The following is a 20546-nucleotide window of genomic DNA, read 5'->3' on the forward strand; positions in this document are numbered from 1 at the left end:
ATAGAGGTCAGTACAAGATTCAGACTAGGTTGTGTTTTCCATTGGGGGATCAGAGGAAAGTCCTCCATATTAAAAACTCGAAAATACATCAAGCTTTCAATAACATTATTTCCTCTCCTCTCTTCTTCCCACCAACCCTACTCCCACCTCCACAGCCCTTTCTTTGTCCTGCAGCACACCTTGCCTTGCTTGCTTCCCATCCCACACACCTGTGCTAGTTTAGCCAGGGGTCCAGACCCCCAACTGTACTGAGGTGTTTCCTTTTGGCTTTGGGGACCCTAGGAGCACTGGCTGGTGTTGGCCCTACCCAGATCCTTTCTCAGACCCAATGTGACAGCTGCAGGGGAAGCAATAAGAACCTGGTGAGCTGGCAGCTTCATTCCAGAGCCCAGAGCATGGGGAAAGAGCAACAGAACATGAATAAATTCATGGAGCTGGCCCCTCGGCTCCCTGTGAGCCAAGCCTGCTCCCCCCCCCCCACTCCCCACCAACCACCACACACACACACACACACACACACACACACACACTGCCATTTGCAGCCCTGCTGGTCACCGCAGCTCACCGCCTGGGCTGGGGATAGGAGCAGAGGGGAAGCTCTAGAGAGAAGAGGCCCTTCACCCGAAAGGGGCTGAGGTGAGGGGCTCCAAAAGGGGACACTGGGAAGCAGGATGAGTGGGAATGGGAAACAGGGCTGGGCACAGAGGGAATCTGGTGAGGGAGGGAGGGCAGAGGGTATCTGGACTTGGGGTGGATGGAGCCTGACTGAGACTATGGCAGGGGAGGCTGATGTGAGCCTGGGCCTGCTCTCTCTGACCCATCCATCATCCAGCCTGGGGGAGCAGATCTGGAATTAGACATGCACGGGGCTGACACGGCCCTCAGCCCCCCGAGGAAGACAAATGGTGACAAAGACCTTGAATAAAATTTGTATTTATGGTTGGAGGAGGAGGAGGCCCCTCCCCCACTGACTGCCAATCCATTCCCTCCCAATCCTTTCAGGCACAGGGATCTCTCTACCCACACTGATACTGGACATAGACCCAGACTCAGCAATCTCTTCCGTCCACCATTCATTGTGACATGTGATAGGAAGTGCCTGGAAGGAGTATGGGAAACTGGGAATGAGGAAATCACCTTCTACCCAACAATCATGCCCTTGTACCTTCCATTTTACATGAAATATTCCATATATCACACTCCTGGCTTATCTGGTCACCAAAAAGCCTTTGCAGCTATCCATCTATCTCCAAGATCTCCAAACATCTCCACTTTTAAGGGTCCTAGACTTCCTTTTCCTAGCTTCTGGGTTTGGGTCCCCAGAGGAGATGTAGCAAAAGGCTTTTTCAGCAGACCCTGAGGATTCTGATCTTTCTAAGGAGGAGTTCCTCAGAAATCAGATTCAATCACTTCTTACAGGCAGGAGCCTAATACCTAATCTGCATTTCAGTTATGTTACTATGCATAAACAGCCAAAAGCCCATTATGTGGGGTTTAATTTCTTTGGGTTTCATCTGATAGCAGATATTTGGGGAAGGGAGAAAGAGCCAAGATTTTAGGTCAGGGACTTGAGCAGTCTAGGTCTAGTGCAGGATGGATTTGGGCTGGGCCTGGTGGGCAGTATTACAACTGACTCTTTCTTCCCACAAGGTTACCCATTCTTCAGTCCTGAGATAGGAGAATGGACATTTCTGGGGTTCCAAATTTAGAGGCCAAGAGAAAGGAAGGCATATATATATATATATATATATATATATACACACACACACACACACACACACACACACATACATGCACACACACACCTTTATATGTATTCTTTCAAACAACCCTCACACATATATATACAAAACAACACAAAATCCATAACCCCACTCACCCAGGGACACACAAGACCAGGATCCCATGGCTACCTCCATACTTTCCAGCACACTGTCACAATGCACAGGCCCAGAGCCTACTCTGCTTGCGGAACTGCCCCGCCCCCGCATCTTCCCTACAGTTGATATGTCACATTGGAGTCCGAACACGGACCTGGGTGTCTCTCTGCAGCGCGCCATTTACATTTCTCTCTCTCCCTCGATCTGTCAACCTGTCTCGGCTTCTGTCTCTCTCTGTGTCTCTGTCTCTCTCTCTCCCCCTCTGGGGCTGTCAGTTAGTCTCTTTTCGAAGCTTTATCTCTGTCTCTGCATCTCTATCTGGCTTTCTGTCTCTTTGATTTTTCTGTCGCTCCTTCTCTGCTTTTCTGTCCGTTTTCAGCTCCTTCCCCCGGGCGCTTTCTCTCTCTCTCTCTCTCTCTCTCTCTCTCTCTCTCTCTCTCTCTCTCTCTCTCTCTCTCCCTCCCACCCTCTCTCCCTCCCACCCTCTCTCCCTCTCTTTCTCTGTGATCCCCCCCCCTTGAGTATGGGGAGTCAGGAAATGCCTTTCCTATTCAGGTCAACAAGTATCCCTTGAACCCCTTCCCATATGGGTATTTGGTATTCAGTTGCTGGCAGCGAGAGGGTATGGGGTGATGCATTTCTTTTTCTTTCCTTTCTTGTTTTATTTAGTTTGTTTGTGAGTCCCTCATTTCCCCCTCCTTTTTTTTGTTTTTTAGCTCTGCAATCCACCTCTGTCTTCTCAGTGCTTGTGGCATGACCCATGTTTATCCCAGCGCTTTTTCCAGCTTCTAAGAATGCTAAACTCAGGATTGAAGCGGAAAGTAAAGATTTTAGGGTGCAGGCTAGGGATCGCTGCTGAGCCCTGAGAACAGGCAAGGAACCTTAGAGGCCCGGGGCTCCGCTGGGAGTGGCGGGGGGCTGGGGGGGGGGGGTGGAGAGCCGCTGCCTGCCCCGCCCCCGCGCTTCCCACTGTGGGCGCCAGGGGTCGCTCTGCCTCCGGCCGCTTATAGTGGCTCCCGCCGCGCGGCTACCCACACCACCCGCACTGCCGCCCCGGGGAGGAAGGTTAGGGGACGCAGAGATCCAGAGAGAGCTTGCGGGGGAGAGAGTCGCCCGGACAGGGCTCCAGCAAGGGCCGCAACCCAGGCTGAGACAGGAAGGCGGGAAGCGCTTTCCAAGAGCTAGAGAGAGCAAAACCTCTGAGGAGGTCGCGTCCAGTGGACGCCACCCGCAGCTCAGAGCCTGGGACGTCCGGAGCACAGCAACAGTCCCCCCTCCCCTCGCCCCCTCGTTCCAGCCCCGAGCAATCTGTGATCTGGGACCCACCCCCCAGGATCGTGAGGAAGCAGCTGTCTGGAGAGCAAACATCCTAGACTTGTAAGAAATCAGCCGTCCAAGAAGCGGCGGACCTCGCCGCCCCTATCGGATCGGATCGTTCGGACTGCACCGGAGGGTAATAGAAGACTACGGGGGTTTTGAACTGTGGGACCTGTACCTGGCCCAACTCACAAGGTTAGGGGGGTTGGGGACGCAGGGACCCCTGCCTTGACGGTCGGCTGGGGAAACCCCGCACATCGGCGGAGGGAGGGAGCCAGTAGAGGCAGGGAGGCCCGTCGGGGGTGGGTGGAAGAGGGAATCCAGACCCGGGCCCCAACCCGGCCACCCTTTCTCCTGGGCCCGCGGGGAGTCCCGGGCCTCCCGTCGCCATTGCGCCCAAAAGCGAGGAGGATTTGCTGGCCCTGGCCGCGTCGCGGCTGAGCCGCCGCAAGCGGGTGGCGGGCGCGGCCGTCGGGGTGGCCATGGTGCTTCTGTTGCTGGTGGCCATCCCGCTGCTGGTGCACAGTTCCCGCGGCCCTGCGCACTACGAGATGCTGGGTCGCTGCCGCATGGTTTGTGACCCGCACGGGCCCCGAGGCCCGGGCCCCGACGGTGCACCTGCTTCCGCGCCCCCCTTTCCACCAGGTGCCAAGGGGGAGGTGGGCCGGCGCGGGAAGGCAGGTCTGAGAGGACCTCCAGGACCTCCAGGTCCCAGAGGGCCCCCCGGAGAGCCAGGCAGGCCAGGCCCCCCGGGTCCTCCTGGTCCAGGCCCAGGAGGGGCTGCTCCCCCTGCCGGCTACGTGCCTCGAATTGCCTTCTACGCCGGCCTGCGGAAGCCGCACGAGGGTTATGAGGTGCTGCGCTTTGACGACGTGGTGACCAATGTGGGCAACGCTTACGAGGCGGCCAGCGGCAAGTTCACCTGTCCCATGCCGGGCGTCTACTTCTTCGCTTACCATGTGCTCATGCGGGGCGGCGATGGCACCAGTATGTGGGCCGACTTGATGAAGAATGGACAGGTGAGGTGCCCCTCCGCCGCTAGACTCCGAATTCACCCCACTGGTAGTTTCACAAATCTCCCTGCCCTCAGGCCACAACTCAGTTCCTTCCTGGAAGCAGCACCAGGAAATCCAGCAACTCCAGGCCATTAAGAGCTCATACCTCGTTTGTTTAGTCAAGGAGGAACTGGGGAACTAGAGAAAGTCCTACGCCCAGGGGGCTCACTGGGAATATTAGGAATCAGTATTATAACAAGGGACTCAAAACTTCCTATCTCTGCAGCAGAGATTCACACTCCAACTATAGGCAATCACTCCAATGATAGAAAACCACACCAAATATCTTTGGTGTCTCACCCTACCAATTGTAGCTCCCTTCCCCACCCCCAACTCTTATCTTGAGCTGTGCTCTTTTTTTGAGAGGGGCAGGGGTGCCTCCTGGCCTTGATTTCCCAGTCTGGCATGGGGAGAGTTATCCAGAATCTGGTTCTATGAGATTAGAATGGAATTTGTGTTTTAGTCAGCAGGCCAGGCGGTAAGGGCTACTGTTGAGTGTAGGGGCATTCAGCTTAGATTTTCAAGGTGAAAAAAAAAGAAAGAAAACCCTTACTTGCCCACTTGCCAGTGCTATCTTATTTCTTACTCCAGAGCATAGGGCCAGGCTTAGGCTGGACCTTGCCCTCCAATAATACCGATTCTCAAATAATGAGCTCAAGCAGAGGTGGGAAGTGGTTAGAATGGGAACAGTTAGGTGGTGGGTTTGGAGGAAGGAGGCAGCAATGGGGACAACTGATGCCTGGTCACAGGCCCCATATCCTCCCTAACAATCTCAGCCTCCATGTTCTGCTGCTTGCTGCCCTTGAAGACAGAATCAGAGTTATTGTCCCCTTGGCTTGGGGGAGAAGCTCTAAAAAAATCTAATCTGGGGCTGGGAGTGTGACTTAGTGGTAGAATTCTTGACTAGCATGTATGAATTTAGTACCAAATAAACAGAAAAAGCCAGAAGTGGTGCTGTGGCTCAAGTGGGATAGAAGTGCTTAAAGCCTTGAGCAAAAATGAAGCTTAGGCTGGGCACCAGTGGCTCAAGCCTGTAATTCTAGCTACACAGGAGGCTGAGATCTGAGGATCATGGTTCAAAGCCAGCCTGAGCAGAAAATCCTCGAGACACTTATCTCCAATAAACCTCCAGAAAACTAGAAGTGGTGCTGTGGCTCAAGTGGCAGAGCGTTAGCCTTGAGCTGAAGAGCTAAGGGACAGCAACCAGGTCTAGAGTTCAAGCCCCATGACTGACAAAAAAAAAACAACAACAACAACAAAAAAGCAGCTCAGGACAGTGCCTAGGCCTTGAGTTCAAGACTCCCCCCCCCAAAAAAAAAACACCTTATCTGATCCAGTCAGGAGCTGATGATAGCTGCGGAGAGGCCTTAGGCTGGGGTGGAGGGAGCTGTCTGGGAAGTGCAGGCTGAAGCAAGCCGGGGCTGGGCAGTGACCACACGTGGCTTCTAGAAAGGAAGTGGTGCCTCCCCCCAAATGTCAGACCTAGTCTTAGGGTTCTCTGAGCCTTGGGCCTTGCTACCTTTGCAGCACCTGTATACACTCAGGAGGACACGACTGCACAACCATCTCTGGCACATGTTTTGGGGTCTCTTCCCAGCAGAGAGTAAGAGAAGATATGTGTGAGATTGAGATAGTGTGTACAGAAGTGTGTGTGTACAGAGCAGGAGGACGTGAGTAGAGCCATGGTATTTTTCTGTATGTGGCATCTAGTAGGTAGGTAGAGTAGGTATACTTGGTACACACAGGGTGTGGGGGAAGGGGAACACAAGTGCATAGAGTGTGTTGATTTCAGCAGGGTGTGGGGGGGTGGCAGATAGCTTCTACTCTGTATTCCACAGCGCAGGCACTGCGGCCCTGGGGACGGTAAATAATGATTAAAATAATGATGAATAATTAATGAGTTAATAACCAGCCCGGTGGGACAAAAAGAGGGGGGCTGGGGAGGGGGCTGGCAGCCTGAGGCGAATGCCAGAGGAGAGGCCAAAAGAAAGGCAGAGCTCTGGGTTCCCACAGAAGGCACTAGCTACCACTTGACAGAGAAATGGACACCCTAGAGGCCAGGACACAACAGTACTTCTCAGGCCTGCACACCCACAGACACACAGATGCAATGCCCCAGCTCCCAGGAATGCAAATGCACATTTGGAATTTACATGTTGGTCTAAGTGGGCACAACATCCTAGAAAGCATCCTAAAGGCTAATATTATTTTTTAAAGTGAGAACAGTAATAGCAACCGCTGTATAAGGGTTTCTCTAGGCAAACCACTGTTCTGAATACATTCCACATACCATTCAATCCTAACAGCCGAACAGGGTGGGCTCTATTATTCCCCTTCCATTCTCTCAAACATATACTTTATAATTCAAATTGAGACTCGAGGCCCACAGACAGCCTGACTTGTGCCCAAGGCATTCAGCGTTCAGCAGAGTGAATGGCGGTCAGGTCAGCGAGGCTCTGAGCTCCCCTTCCTTCCCCGACTTCCTCCTCAGCACCTACAGCTTGCTGCCCCTGGGCCGCGCTGGAGCCCCTAGACCCGACGCCTGCACCCCAGCCCTAAGCAGTGATCTTTTGAGTACATCGGTTTCTCCCCCCTCTCCCCGCCTTCCCCCAGGTTCGGGCCAGCGCCATTGCTCAAGACGCGGACCAGAACTATGACTACGCCAGTAACAGCGTCATTCTACATCTGGATGTGGGCGATGAAGTCTTCATCAAGCTGGACGGTGGGAAGGTGCACGGAGGCAACACCAACAAGTACAGCACCTTCTCGGGCTTCATCATTTACCCGGACTGAGCCAGGAACCTCCCCCCCACGCCCTCCTTACCCCCTCACTCCCATCTTCACCTACCACCAGCAGGCCCCACCCCATCGTTAGTAAGAACTTGGCGATGGGGCGGAGCCTCCAGCTCTGGGAGGTGGCTAAAATGGCCGGATTAGGGGCGATCAAGGTTATGTGTCGTGTCGGAGGAGCAGTTCCGCTTAGGAAGGGACCATCTGCAGCCACGTGAGCTAGTGAAAGCCGATCCAGAGAGGGTCCTGAGGTCTTGGTCCTCTCTTCTAAGTAGAGCTGGGGAGCAATCTCACTAGGCAAGCTCAGCTCAGAGGCCCAAAAAGCAGGAAGGATGCTCTGGCAGCTTGAGTCAAAAGACTAGAAATCGAAAGGAGCCTGTTTAGGTGAGAGATGTTAGGATAGGGTATCCCTGGTCAGACCAAGACAACTTTGTCTCTGCATCTCCCTTCATCTTCATTTTAAGGCTCCAGCCTGGCAACTTTCCTATGAACTGGAAGAATCAGTGAATTCTTTCCTAGCGTTTAAAACGCATTCTGTACAGTCTCCCCTCTCCCCTCTCCAGGCTAAGTCCTGGGGCTACACAACTACTGTTGCCTCTTCCAATAAATTGAGGTTGGGGGATTGTGTGTGTGGCTGCTTAACTCGATGCATGGTGGGTGCATAGATTGGAGGAAAAGTGGCTGACCCTCTCTAACACCCTGAAAGAACTCCCTCCCAGTTGGTCAGTTTCCACTAGTGGTAAGATTATTCCTTGCAAGACTGTCTCTGAGGGAGAAGGGAAGCAGGGTAGCCCAGGCTCCTGCTTTGCTATGGGAAGGAAGGGGAAAATATAAGGCCAGCCACACAGGATTCCAAAGGTTTTCAATCTGGTGTTCCTGCCCTCCTACATACTAGAGAGAAAGAGAGAGAAATTAAGACTGTGTGTGTGCGTGCGCGCACCAGTCCTGGGGCTTAAACTCAGGGTTTGGGGCCTGTCCTTGAGTTTCTTTTGCTTAAGGCTAGTGCTCTACCACCTGAACCACAGTTCCACTTCTAACCTTTGGTAGTTAATTGGAGATGAGTCTCACAGACTTTCCTACCTGGGCTGTCTTCAAATAGTGATCCTCAGATCTCAGCTTACTGACTAGCTAGTATTATAGCCACCATTTCAGGCTTCTTCTTTTAAGTGTTCTATGCTACTAAGGTTGGCCTCTAACTACTGACCTCATGTAATCTTTCTGCCCCAGCCAACTGGTGCACATCTCTCCTGACTGTTCTAGCAGAGGAGCTCTGGGAGATGAGTGGATTAATTGATGGCTCTTGGAAAAGGGGCTTATTTCAAGGCTGAGAGAGAAGCACAGGTCCCACAACTGTCACTCACCCAAAACATTCAAGAGCTTGCTGAGAAGGTGGGCTGGACACAGTGGGAAGAATTCCTTTCTTCAGAATAGCCACTCTGGTTGAGACCTAGCACCCAGAGGCTTCTAACTTATAGCACACTGCCACCATGTGGGCAAACAGGGAGCAACAGCAATGGCTGCCCTATCTGGACAGTCCTAACTCACTAGCTGAACCGGTGATACTTTGGAAACTTTATTAAAGGTTAAAAAGGGTGTTAGCACTGAGTTCTATTGGTTGTCCAACAATAAATATGGGCTAGAAGGTGAGCTCAGAAGGGCAGGAGCAGGTGATGGCTGGAGCTTCATGATGTAGAGTCCTGAGAGGCCGTAGAACCAACTGGAATAAAACGCTAGAGAGAGAGAGAAGTCTGTCACAATCTTACTATCACTCACTGAAGGAGCTGAGGTTAGTCCCTCCCACTATCTCCCCCCCACCCCCTCGACTTTTCACAGGTTGGCTGTGCAAACAGCGTCTGGTTGGACATTGAAGCTCACCAGGGCTTCTTGCCATTCAAGCAACTCGGCCACAGGGTTGGTGCAGACCCGAGTGGTGCCGGGGGGAGGGGTCCGGCTGGTGTAGAAGGCACACTCATCATCCAGGCGGGCCTCATGCGAGTGGTGGATGGCAGTGAGACAGGCTTTGAGGCGTTGCCTCAGGGCCAGTGTTCGAGGAGCCAGACTGCTGGGACCTGAAGGTGGGCCATGGAGAGATTAGAAGGCTCTGGAGTCTGCACTGCCCTTCTCCCTCCCCCAAGAAAGAGTAATAGAGGTGTGTGTGTGTGTGTGTGTGTGTGTGTGTGTGTGTGTGTGTGTGTGTGTGTGTGTGTGTGTGTGTGTGTGTGTGTGTGTGTGTGTGTGTGTGTGTGTGTGTGTGTGTGTGTGTGTGTGTGTGTGTGTGTGTGTGTGTGTGTGTGTGTGTGTGTGTGTGTGTGTGTGTGTGTGTGTGTGTGTGTGTGTGTTGGTCCTGAGGCTTAAACTCAGCCTGAGCAATGTCTCTGAGCTTTCTTGAACAAGGCCAGTGCTCTGCCACTTGAGCCACAGTTCCACCTCTGGCTTTTTGTTGGTTAATTGAGGATAACTGTCCTGCCAAGGCTGGCTTCAAACTGCAATCCTCAGATCTCAGCCTCCGGAGTAGCTAGGATTCCAGGTGTGAACCACCGTTGCCCAACTAGCTCCTTCCTTCTTTCTGAGAGCCAAGCTGTGGTTGGTGGGATAGCATCACCTGGCATAGTCCAGGGGACTGCTCCCAGTGACAGGATCCCCTTCCTTCCTACCCGTTCCCAGATACCTCCTTACCTGCCTGACCTGTCGGGGGCTTCTGAGACTGAAGTGAGTGGATAGGGGGGCTGGCACAAAGTGGGCGTTGGGAAGAGAAAGTCAGGTTGGTGGTTGCCGGTGTCCCCTGATTGCAGCGGAGCCACAGGCTGGAATCTGGGCTTTTAGGTTCCAGGGAATAGTAGGCTACTGATGCTCCCTGCTCTACCCTAGGGCAGGCCTCTGGGAGTCCAGCATGTTGCTCATGGGGACTAGACTGATGGAGTCCAGGTAGTGCTGAAGTACAAGGCTCTGGGATCTCAGGCTGTTCCTGGGAGAACTCTGGTGTCTCTGGCCCAATCCTACAGCAAGATTCTGGGGGCCCTGGCTCTGGTGGAGGGCAAAGCTGTGCCATTTCAGCCTCTACTCCAAAAAAGGGCTGTGGTTCCTCACGCTCCTCTGGGAGGCAGGGCTCTGGCAGCCCAGAATGCTTTGACAGTCCAGGAAGGTAGGATGTCCCAGAATTATGCTCCGGGGCATTCAGAGTTTTCGAAATCTCAGTCAGTAGAGGCTGAAGTTCAACCATATCCAAAGAGGAGCCTCCATTAACAGGAACACACTTGCCCATTGCCAGCCCCTCCATCTCCTGTTGCAACAGCTGCTGCAGGATACTGATGCGCTGTGGTAGAAGAGAGTACCCAGTGTGACATCACTGTGAGTTCACGTGGTCTACCCACATGGCTCTCTTCCCATACTCCCTGTGTCCTCCCAGCTCCCGCAACTGTAGCCCTCTCATACTCCAGTAGGCTTCAAAGCTGCCACCCTACAGACCCACCTGCATCCTTAGTTCTTGGAGGTTGGGGTTTAGACTTGGGTGTGGTCCAGAAGGATTTGACATAGTTGGGCACCCAGACCTCTCCTGCATCCTGACACAACCATCCTGGTCAAACAACTGTACAGCAATCTGCTCCTGCCACACAGGAGGAAAGAGGGGGCAGGTGAGGAAGCCAGGCAGAGGCAGGAAGATCAGTCTGAATTTCACCACCATAGGAATGATCAAATCCCTGAGAGACTCTAGAAGAGCATATGCCTTAAAAACTAGTTTGGGGGGCTGGGAAGGTGGCTCAGTGGTAGAGCGCTTGCCTTGCATGCATGAGGCCCTGGGTTCGATTCCTCAGTACCACATAAGCAAAAAAGAAAAAAGCTGGAAGTGGCACTGTGACTCAAGTGGTAGAGCGCTAGCCTTGAGCTGAAGAGCTGAGGGACAGTGCCCAGGCCCAGAGTTCAGGCCCCACAACCAGAACCCCCCCCCCCAAAAAAAACCCCAAAAAAACTAGTTTGGACCTATAATTCAGCACTCCTACTGCTTCAATCCTGAGACAGTAGGGTTGAAAATTTGAGACTAGTCTTGGCTACTGTCTCAGAAGAAGAAAAAGGGCCTGAGAAGCAGCAGAGAAGCAGGAAGAGGTTGGTGAGACACAGTTTCTTAAGACAGCACACTTGCCTCAAACTCAAACTACCAGGCCTCCAAGCCAGTGGAACCATGCCAAAGACAGAGTAATACATGGCTTCTGATACTTACCCAGGGTGTGGCAGGCTCTCCAGGACAAGACTGAGGAGAGAGGCCACTGGACCATCGGGCCTGTAAACAGAAGTGAAAAGTCAGCAGGGGCAAGCACCTTTGACTGGAACCCAGTCTCTCTTGCCTTTGTCTTTCCCTCTTGCCCTATGCTTGCTAGGATGGCATAATACAACAGATAGATATTCCCAGCTCTGTTTTTTTTTTACTTGTTACTTTTAGGATAGGTTCTTACTCCTCCCCCAGCAAGCATCTGAGCCATACCTGCCTTTTAATTTTTTGTCAGTGGTAGGGCTTGAACTCAGGGCCTGGGTGCTGACCATGAGCTCTTCTGCTCAAGGCTAGCACTCTACCATTTTGAGTCACAGTGCTATTTCCAGTTTTCCGGTGGTTAAATTGGAGATAAGAGTCTCACAGACTTTCCTCCCTGGGCTGGTTTTGAACCATGGTCCTTGGATCTGAGCCTCCTGAGTAGCTAGGATTATAGGTGTGAGCCACCAATGCCCAGCTTTGTCTCTGTTTTTTTTTTTTTTTTAATTTTTTAAAAAAGAAGACAAAGCAAAGGTATTTATTATCCCAACATTTTAAAATTATATTGTCAAAGATCTAGTCAGGTGGATATGGGTAAATAATACCAATTCCCACTCTCAGTCTTGTCGTCTCTCACCACCTGAGGCCTGAAGGACCCTTCTTCCACCCAGGCTATAGACCCACCTCACACAGAGCCTCTGCCTGTGGCTGGGCTCTAATCAATCTGCTTTTACAGAAGACCAGCAGTTGCCTATGTCTTAACTTCCCTCATAACCATCCATCTCCCTTTCTCCTCAGCTGTGGCCCATGGATGTAACTACCCCTGTCCCTCCCTCCCTACTGCCCCATCTTACCTGCTGAACTCTGGGGACTGATCGGATGGGAGTGAATTGGACTTTGGGTCGAACAGCAAGCCGTCGCAACAATGAATATGGAGTCTGGGGAGAGATATAGGTATCTGAGCAGGAATAAAATGTAGATATAGCAGCAGGAACTTTTTTTCTTTTTGCCGGCCCTGGGTTTTGAACTCAGGGCCTGGGCACTGTCCCCGAGCTTTTTTACTCAAGGCTAGTACTCTACCACTTGACCCACAATACCACTTCCAGCTTTTTAGTTTATATGGAACTGAGGAATCAAACCTAGGGCTTCATACAAGCTAGGCAAGCACTCTACCGCTAAGCCAACTTCCCAGACAGCAGCAGGTTCTTGAGCCAGATGGTTCTGCTCTTGCCAGCCCCGAGGAGTTTTTGATACAAACCAGAGTTGGGAGGCCAGGAGATGGTACGCGCTGTGCCCGTCCAAAGGGTGATGGGTGGGTAACAGAAGGTGGTACCACACGGCCAGGCATAGGCTGGGCCAAGGGGGTAGGGGAAGGCATCACGTGAGAGTCACCACTGACCTGTGGGAGAGGAGAAAAGTAGGAGTGATCTCTTCCCTCTTTGGCTTCCTATGTCTTGCTTTCCTAAGAAGCCAGTGTCTTTTTTTTCTTTTTTTTGCACCAGTCCTGGGGCTTAAACTCAGGGTGTGAGCACTATCCCTGAGCTTTCATGTTCAAGATGAGTGTACTACCACTTTGAGTCACTGCACTGTTTCCAGCTTTTGATAATTAATTGTAGATAGAGTTTTATGGGTTTTTTAAATTTTTTTATTTTGGGTCTGGTCATGGGCCTGAACTCTGAGCCTGGGTGCTGCTCCTCAGCTCTTCAGCTCAAGGCTAGCGCTCTACCACTTGAGCCACAGCACCACTTCCGGCTTTTTTTTGCTTATGGGTGCTGAGGAATCGAACCCAGGGCCTCAAGCATGCAAGGCAAGCGCTTTACCACTGAGCCACCTTCTCAGCCCCTGGAGATAAGAGTTTTATGGAGTTTCCTGACTGGGCTGGCTTTGAACCATGATCCTTAGCTCTCAGCCTCCTGAGTAGCTAGGATTACAGGTAGGAGCCACAGATGCCTGCCTTAGTGTAATTCTTTCTAGACAAGTTAAATCATTCATCTCTCTCCTTGGCTTTCCATACATCCCAAGTAAGAGCCAAGAGCTTGTACTTGTATTTGAGTCCTTATCTAATCCTGTTATTACTGAAACCTCACCTCTTACCCTTCACCTTACTTAGGTTCAACCATATTGGTCCCTTTTGTCAACACACATACAGTACACTTAAGACACACCTCGTCCTTGGGGCCTTTGCACTGCAATTCTCTGGGCCAAGAGTGTTCTCTACTAGATATCTGCACAGCTCATGCCCTTAACTCCTGTTCTTCACTTAAACATAATCTTCTCAATGATATTACCTGGCTCAAATTACTTTACATTCTGACACCAACTCCTTCACTCTCGATTCCCCTTTACTACCTTGCTTATATATTGCCAATGCTACTTGGTTGGGTTGCTTGCTCTGCTGGCACTCTATCACTTGAGACACCCTCTAGCCCTTTTGCTAATTATTTTACAGATGAAGTCTTGGTGGCTTTTCTGCCCAGGCTGGCTTTGAACCTCGATCCTCTGGATCTCAGCTTCCTTAGTAGCCAACTTTACAGGCATGGGCCACTGATGCCCTGCTATTTACTTATTTTCACAGAGAATATTTTACCATATGTTACATATTTTATACATGTGATTGTTTTGTTAATTTAGTGCTGTCCTGGGACTTGAACTCAGGGTCTGGATGCTGTCCCTGAGTTTTATTGCCCTGGGCTAGCATACTAGCATTGAGCCACAGCTCTTGCTTCCAGCTTTGTTTGATGGTTAATTGAGATAAGAGTTTCACAGACTTTCTTGCCCCAACTGGCTTCAAACTGTGATTCTCAGATCTCAACTTCCTGAGTAGCTAGGTATGAGCCACCAGCACCTGGCTTGTGTTTATTTTTTATCTCCCCCTTCTAGAATATGTATACCCAGAGCCTAGAATAGTTCCTACATTCAGTAGCTGGTGAGTAAATATTTGTGGACCGAAGGAATGATGTTCTTGGATGACAAGTATTAGAAGTGTCCTATCATTGACCTGACAGTGATACAAATACATATCAGGTCTTAGACTGGGAAACAGAGCTCAGACCTATTCTGGAGAAGGCCTAACTAGGAAAAACTTAGACCCAATAATGTTCTGACTACCTGATTCCACCCACATCCTAAGTGCTATCCCTGTGGGATTTCCCCAAACACTTCCCCTACTCCCCACCTGTATTCCAGAAGGGTCCCATCTTACCCTGGTTTGTGTTATCTCCTGTGTTTCTCTTAAGGGTACTCGCTGGGCCAAACCCAGGAGGGCTCCTCCTCCTTCATCAGAGTGAGGGATAACCTCAGGTTCTTCAGAGAGAGAGGAAACTGAATGGAGAATGGAAATTTGCAGTAGTATCAAGAACATCCACCTAATTCTGCCATAGGGCTTTGAAGCCTCTGAAGAGAATAGGGAACTAAGGACAAGGACCCAACCAGCGTCCCCTGAGAGCCCAATACTACCTCAGCAAACATTTGGTATCAGAATACCCTGAGTGGGCTGGGGGGGTGTAGTGATAGCTCTTAGGAGCTAAGGACAGAACCGTGGGTAGAAGGTCAATCTTGCAAGGAGAAGAAATAGAGACACAAGTAAAATTGGGCCAACCAGAAGATATTCTTTTTCTCATTTACTTTCCTCCCTCCCTCCATCTCTCTCTTTTTCCTTCCTTCCTTCCTTCTTCCTTATAGTGCTAAGGATCAAATCAATGCTAAACAAGTACCACCAATCCAAATCCCAGCTCTCCTGCACCATCCCCCATCTCCCCACCTCTTCACACTGCTCCCATTCCCCAAGCCTACTAAGTTTCCCCTTGTCTTTTTCTTTTGTGCCAATGGTAGGGCTTGAATTCAAGGTCTGGGCACGGTCTCTTAGCTTTCTCTGTGCAAGACTGGAACTCTACCACTTGAACCACAGCTTCACTTCTGGCCTTTTGGTGGTTAATTGGAGATAAAGAGTCTCATGGACTTTCCTGCCTGGTCTGGCTTCGATCCTCGATCCTCAGATCTCAGCCTCCTGAGTAGCTAGGATTACTGGTATGGGCCACGGGTGCCAGGTTTCCTCTTGTCTCGTTCCCTGTGGCAGGCAACCCCTTGTTCTCTCTTCATAGCCAAACACTCACCAGGTTGCACAGGGGTCTCCAAGAGCAATCTTGAGACCTGTTTCACTGAAGTCCTGATGATAATAAAGGGCAACAGCAGTCACTGAGCACCATTATGGGCTGGCCACATGCTAAGTGCTTTACAAACATCACCTCATTTGCAACACTCTCCAATAATGGTACAAACATTTTCTTCATTTAACAGATAAAGATACCAAAGCTCAGAGAGATTAAGGTGAACTTGCCTAACTACTAATGGTAAGAGTCAGAAATTGAATTCAAATCTCATTTCAATCTACACTCTAGCCAAAGAAATAGCACCTCACTTTTTTTTTTTTTTTGGGGAGGGGGTTGGTTATACAACTTGAGCCCTTGGCCTGGGTGAGCCACAGTGCCACTTCCAGTTTCTGGGTGATTAATTGGAGAAAAGAGTCTCAAGGACTTTCCTGCCCAGGCTGGCTTTGAACCCTGATCCTCAGATCTTAGCCTCTTGAGAAGCTAGGGTTATAGGCATGAGCCATCAGAGCCTGGCCTAGCACCTCACATTTCTGAACCCCCCCTTTTCTTCCAGACTATGAAGGCTTGGCCCCTATTCCTGGGTGGTCGTAGGTTTCTTCCATTCCTTCCTGGGCAGAATGGGATTTCTAAAACTACTAGAAGATGCTAGCTCTAGAGGGCCCCTTTCTCAGACACTGGTTCACTTTTTTTCCATACCCTTCTGCCACATTTCTCCTTACCGGCTGCTGCCTCCTGTCTCTCTTCTTAGCTCCTGTAAGCTAGGACGAGTAGCCTGAAGGGAAGATCCTGAAGGTGGATTCTGATACACAGGATAAGAGGCGAAAGCAGAGTCAGAGGGAAGCCCCATACTTTCAGAAATCATCACCAAACATACCTTCCTCTAAATTACTTAATTCATCATGAGGTACCTTCTCTCTCAGGATTTACCTTTGTCCCAAGAAGAAGCTTCCAGAAACACAGAAGGTCAGACCTTCAAGGGCACTCACCAAAGCTTCTAGCCTCTGAGGGTACAAAGTCCGGCCTCGAGGTCCCGGTCCCTCCAACCTTGAGAAACAAGAAGCCCTAGCAGAGTCCAGTTGGTGGATGGGGGTCCTGGGGGCTAGGTATGCAGAAGCCCGAGCATTCTGGAACCCAACAGAAGCTATCAGCAAGATGTTATGACTTAACCCACCCAGCCTATCTTACATCCTGTCTTATTACCTGACCTCTCCGGGTGGTGCCTTCCTTGCTCCCTCGAACCAGTACTCTTTGAGCCAGACTAGACTGGCGCCCCAGGGGATTGTTCTTCACCCCCTCACCTGACAGGATGGTGGCCAAGGCTGCAGGGTCAGCCACAAACTCTATGGCCTCTGGAGCCCCTGCAAGGGAAGAGGAGACAGGAAGGTGAGAAGGAATTGGAGAGGCTGAGGGGCCAGGGACCCTAGAATAGTCACCCTGTGGTGCAAGAATGAACAGAGAGGACTAGAGGCATGGTTCAAGTGGCAGACTCCATGCCTAGCAAGTTCAAACTCCAATATTGGGGGTAGGGGAGGTGAGCAAAATAGACTCATTCAATTGAACATAGCTCACCAAAATTTTGGAAGACTCTAATGTAAGAGACCATTCTGAACACTTTAATTAAAGACGAATGAGGGCTGGGAAGGTGGCTCAGTGGTAGAGTGCTTGCCTTGCATACATGAGGCCCTGGTTCGATTCCTCAGCACCACATAAGCAGAAAAAGCTGGAAGTGGTGCTGTGGCTCAAGTGGTAGAGCACTAGCCTTGAGCTGAAGAGCTCAGGGACAGTGCCCAGGCCTAAAGTTCAAGCCCAATGACAAAAAAAAAAAAAAAAGAAGAAGTTATCATTAAGCCAAGTGCTTGCTACTCAGAAGGCTGAGATCTGAGAATCATGGATTAAAGTCTGTCCAGGCAGGAAAGTCCATGAAACTCTTACCTCTAACCACCAAAAAGGTGGAAGCGCAGGTGTGGTACAAGTGGTAGAGTACCAGCCTTGAGCAGAAATAGCTAAGGGTCAACACTCATGTCCTGAGGTCAAGGTGGTACTAAATTCTTTTTCTTTTCTTTTAAAAGACCAATGGGCGTTGGGAAGGTGGCTTAGTGGCAGAGTGCTTGTCTAGCATGCATGAAGCCCTGGGTTCTATTCCTCAGTACCACATAAACAGATAAAGCCAGAAGAGGTGCTGTGGCTCACATGGTAGAGTGCTAGCCTTGAGCAAAAGAATCTCAGGGACAGTACTCAGGCCCTGAGTTCAAGCCCCAGGACTGGCAAAAAAAAAAAAAGACCAGGGGAAACTCAGCAGAGGTTAGACGGACAGTGTGAAGTGAAGAGGTAGGAAAGCTAGGAGGGAGCAGCAGGAGAACTAGGGAGATAGGTTGGTGGTAGAGCACTTACTTAAGAGTTCAAGCCTCAGTACCAGTACTATCATTAAGTAACAGACTGATATTGAGAAGTAACAGTAGCAGACTGAAGCCATTATTAAAGAAATAGTGCAAACTATTAGGACAATACAAAGTAAATAGCTGTAACTGGTGGAACTAGAAAAAGCTTCAGAAGAGATCACTTTTGTGGAAGAAGAGGATTGCTTCTAATAACAAAGAGCTTTCCAGGAGTAGGGCACAGCACTCATATAGTATGCAAGAGACCAGGGGATGTGCAAAACCCACACGCCACACTATGTGCCTTTCCAGTCCTCCAACAGATACCTGTCTGGGGAGGGGGCCCAGGCCCCACATTTTGTCTCCCAGGGCTTGGCCTGAGCTCTTCCAAAGGGTTCCGGGGTTGAGTAATCCCCACCAAACTCTGTGACTTTTCTGTTCGGTGTGTGGCTTTCAACTTGGGGCTTGCTGAGTCAACGAGGGAGCGTTCAATACCGAGTGGTGGCTTCTGCACCAGGCTCTGGGGAAGGAGAGAAAAAGAAGGAAAAAAAAGCTGGGATTCAGCGTTGGGGTGCAATGCTGATGTGTTCTGTGTCTCTTCATCTACCACAACCCTCTTACCCTTGGATCCTGGTTCTCCTGGTCCAGAATGTCCAGCTTCACTGTGGAGAAAGGCGGGCGTCTCTGAGAGCGGATGGGAATCTTGCTAGGAGTGGGAGATACACCTCGGAGGCGGGGGTGCTTTGTGGCTTGGAGGGTGGTCATGACGACTACAATAGAAATGGGCAAAGAAAGGCAGGCAGGATTGGGGATTCAAGTCAACTAATTCTCGGGGTATGCGTGCTGACATTCTTCAGACGTCCGCCTCCGAACAAATCCATGCGTCTAACATGCCCCCCGGCGCCTGCAAGGCCGCTCCCTGGCCGCCACCCCGAGAAAGGCCGTGCCGGGCCAGCTCGCCCCAGCCTCCCGAACAGCTCTCCTCCCTGGGAGCCACTCAGCCCTCACACCCTTCAGGGTCCCTGGGTCGCACCTTTCCGGGAACTCTAATGGAGGATGGAAAATAAATAACGATTTCAAGTTTCTCAGGGTTGCCTCCGCTCTTTTTTTTTTTTTTTTTTTCCTTCCCCCGGATCTACTGGGCTTCTGCTGCTGCTAATTTCCCAGTTTGTAAAATACGCCAAGGTGCTGATTGGCTCGTCTGCGCTGTCACGCAAGCGCGTGACATCGGGCTCAGTCGTCCAATCCGTAAGCTCCGGGGGCGGGGCTAGAAGAGAGACTACTTGTGGAACCGCTTTCAGGCCCGGAAAAAAAAAAAAACTGACCCACCTCCGCCAGCCAATCCAAGAGCCGAGCGCGAGTGGAAGGCTGTGAGCTGAGGTAGGCGGAGGCCGTCCTGAGGCCGGAAAGGCGTGGCGCTGTGTCTGGGCCGCAACGGGCACCGCCGTAATCTCGCGAGGTCTCAGACATAGCTCGGGAACGATCTTCCGCTTCGTGGCTGCTAGGTTCTGGGGAGGGTTGGTTATCTTGGCCCGACCCTGCCCGTAATGTGGGAGCCAGTATTGGGGTTACTACTTGTAAAACATATGTGCACATTCTGCCCAGGATGAGGAACCACCTCCAAAAGGGCAAAGAGGACTGAAAGGAATGGAACTGAGCCTTACAAAAACGAAAAGAAAAACAAAAAACCAGGCACCAGTGGCTCACACCTGCAATCCCAGCAACCCAAGAGGCTGAGATCTGAGGATCAAAGCTAGCCAGGTCTCCAGTTAATCACCAAAAAGCGGGAAGTGGAGCTGTGGCTCAAGTGGTTGAATGTCAGTCTTGAGCAAAAACAAAACACCAAAAAACTCAGGGAGAGCTCCCAGGCCCTGAGTTCAAGTCCAATGACTCAAATAAACCGACAAAAAACAGTTGTAACAACTTGAAACTCAACACCAGCACTGACAGAGAGAGCCTGAAGGTCTCCCCACTTCTGGGTTTGGTTTCATTTAGCAGGCCTACAGGATGGATTGAATGCTGGTTAGAGACAGGATGGGTGTGAGGCTGCCAAATCGCTTTCCTTACCACAGCTGGCTTAGAATGGAAAGGATAATCCTTAATAGAGGACTAAAATTATTTCAAGTTGATCAGACAGATAGATTTTTGCTTTTGACCACAGTGGTTCTTACTACGTAAGTCAGGACCCTGGGACTCCTTCCTAAATTTTCAATAACAATTGTCAGAAGATATATTACTCGTGGAACATCACTCCCCAATTCTTTTACAAGTTTAATTCATATGAGTTGACCCAAGATCTACTCTTGTAGTCTTTGGGTGCTCTGTGTGTGTGTGTGTGTGTGTGTGTGTGTGTGTGTGTGTGTGTGTGTTTGGTTGTGGGCCTTGAACTCTGGGCCTGGGTGCTGTCCCTGAGTTTTTCCACTCAAGGCTAGCACTCTACCACTTTGAGCCACAGTCCCACTTCCCGTTTTCTGGTAGTTAATTGGAGATAAGAGTTCTAAGGTCGGAAGTGGTGCTGTGGCTCAAGCGGTAGAGCGTTCACCTTGAGCTGAAGAGCTCAGGGACAGCACCCAAGCTCAGAGTTCAAGCTCCACAACCGACAAAAAAAAATGCAAAAGGTAAATAAAACATAATCCAAAATATTTAGGGGCTGGGAAGGTGACTCAGTGGTAGAGCGCTTGCCTTGCATGCCTGAGGCCCTGGGTTCGATTCCTCAGCACCACATAAGCAAAAAGAAAAAAGTCGGAAGTGGCGCTATGGCTCAAGTGGTAGAGCGC

At 50.7% G+C, this 20546-nt stretch overlaps 2 protein-coding genes across 2 annotated transcripts; one reads left to right on the forward strand and one right to left on the reverse strand.

Annotated features, from left to right (window-relative positions):
* The first annotated feature begins 3596 nt into the window (after window positions 1-3596).
* Window positions 3597-7101, forward strand: C1ql4 (complement C1q like 4). Its single transcript, XM_042677725.1, has 2 exons — window positions 3597-4216; window positions 6866-7101. Exons 1-2 carry the CDS (start codon window positions 3680-3682, stop codon window positions 7043-7045), a joined length of 717 nt encoding a protein of 238 aa, XP_042533659.1. The 5' UTR covers window positions 3597-3679; the 3' UTR covers window positions 7046-7101.
* A 1501-nt stretch (window positions 7102-8602) lies between these two features.
* On the reverse strand, window positions 8603-18746 carry LOC122106364 (trophinin associated protein). The gene is made up of 14 exons (XM_042677748.1): window positions 18391-18746; window positions 18097-18289; window positions 16595-16752; window positions 16381-16518; window positions 16114-16193; window positions 15398-15450; window positions 14488-14606; window positions 12544-12684; window positions 12140-12223; window positions 11259-11318; window positions 10512-10646; window positions 9719-10355; window positions 8918-9111; window positions 8603-8772 (listed from the first exon to the last, which is right to left on the reverse strand). The coding sequence occupies exons 1-14, from the start codon at window positions 18532-18534 to the stop codon at window positions 8725-8727; spliced, it is 2184 nt and encodes a 727-aa protein (XP_042533682.1). The 5' UTR covers window positions 18535-18746; the 3' UTR covers window positions 8603-8724.
* Window positions 18747-20546: the final 1800 nt, after the last annotated feature.

The sequence above is a fragment of the Dipodomys spectabilis genome, unplaced genomic scaffold, assembly GCF_019054845.1.
Source record: "Dipodomys spectabilis isolate Male_0828 unplaced genomic scaffold, ASM1905484v1 ptg000039l, whole genome shotgun sequence".
Lineage (NCBI taxonomy): Eukaryota > Metazoa > Chordata > Mammalia > Rodentia > Heteromyidae > Dipodomys > Dipodomys spectabilis.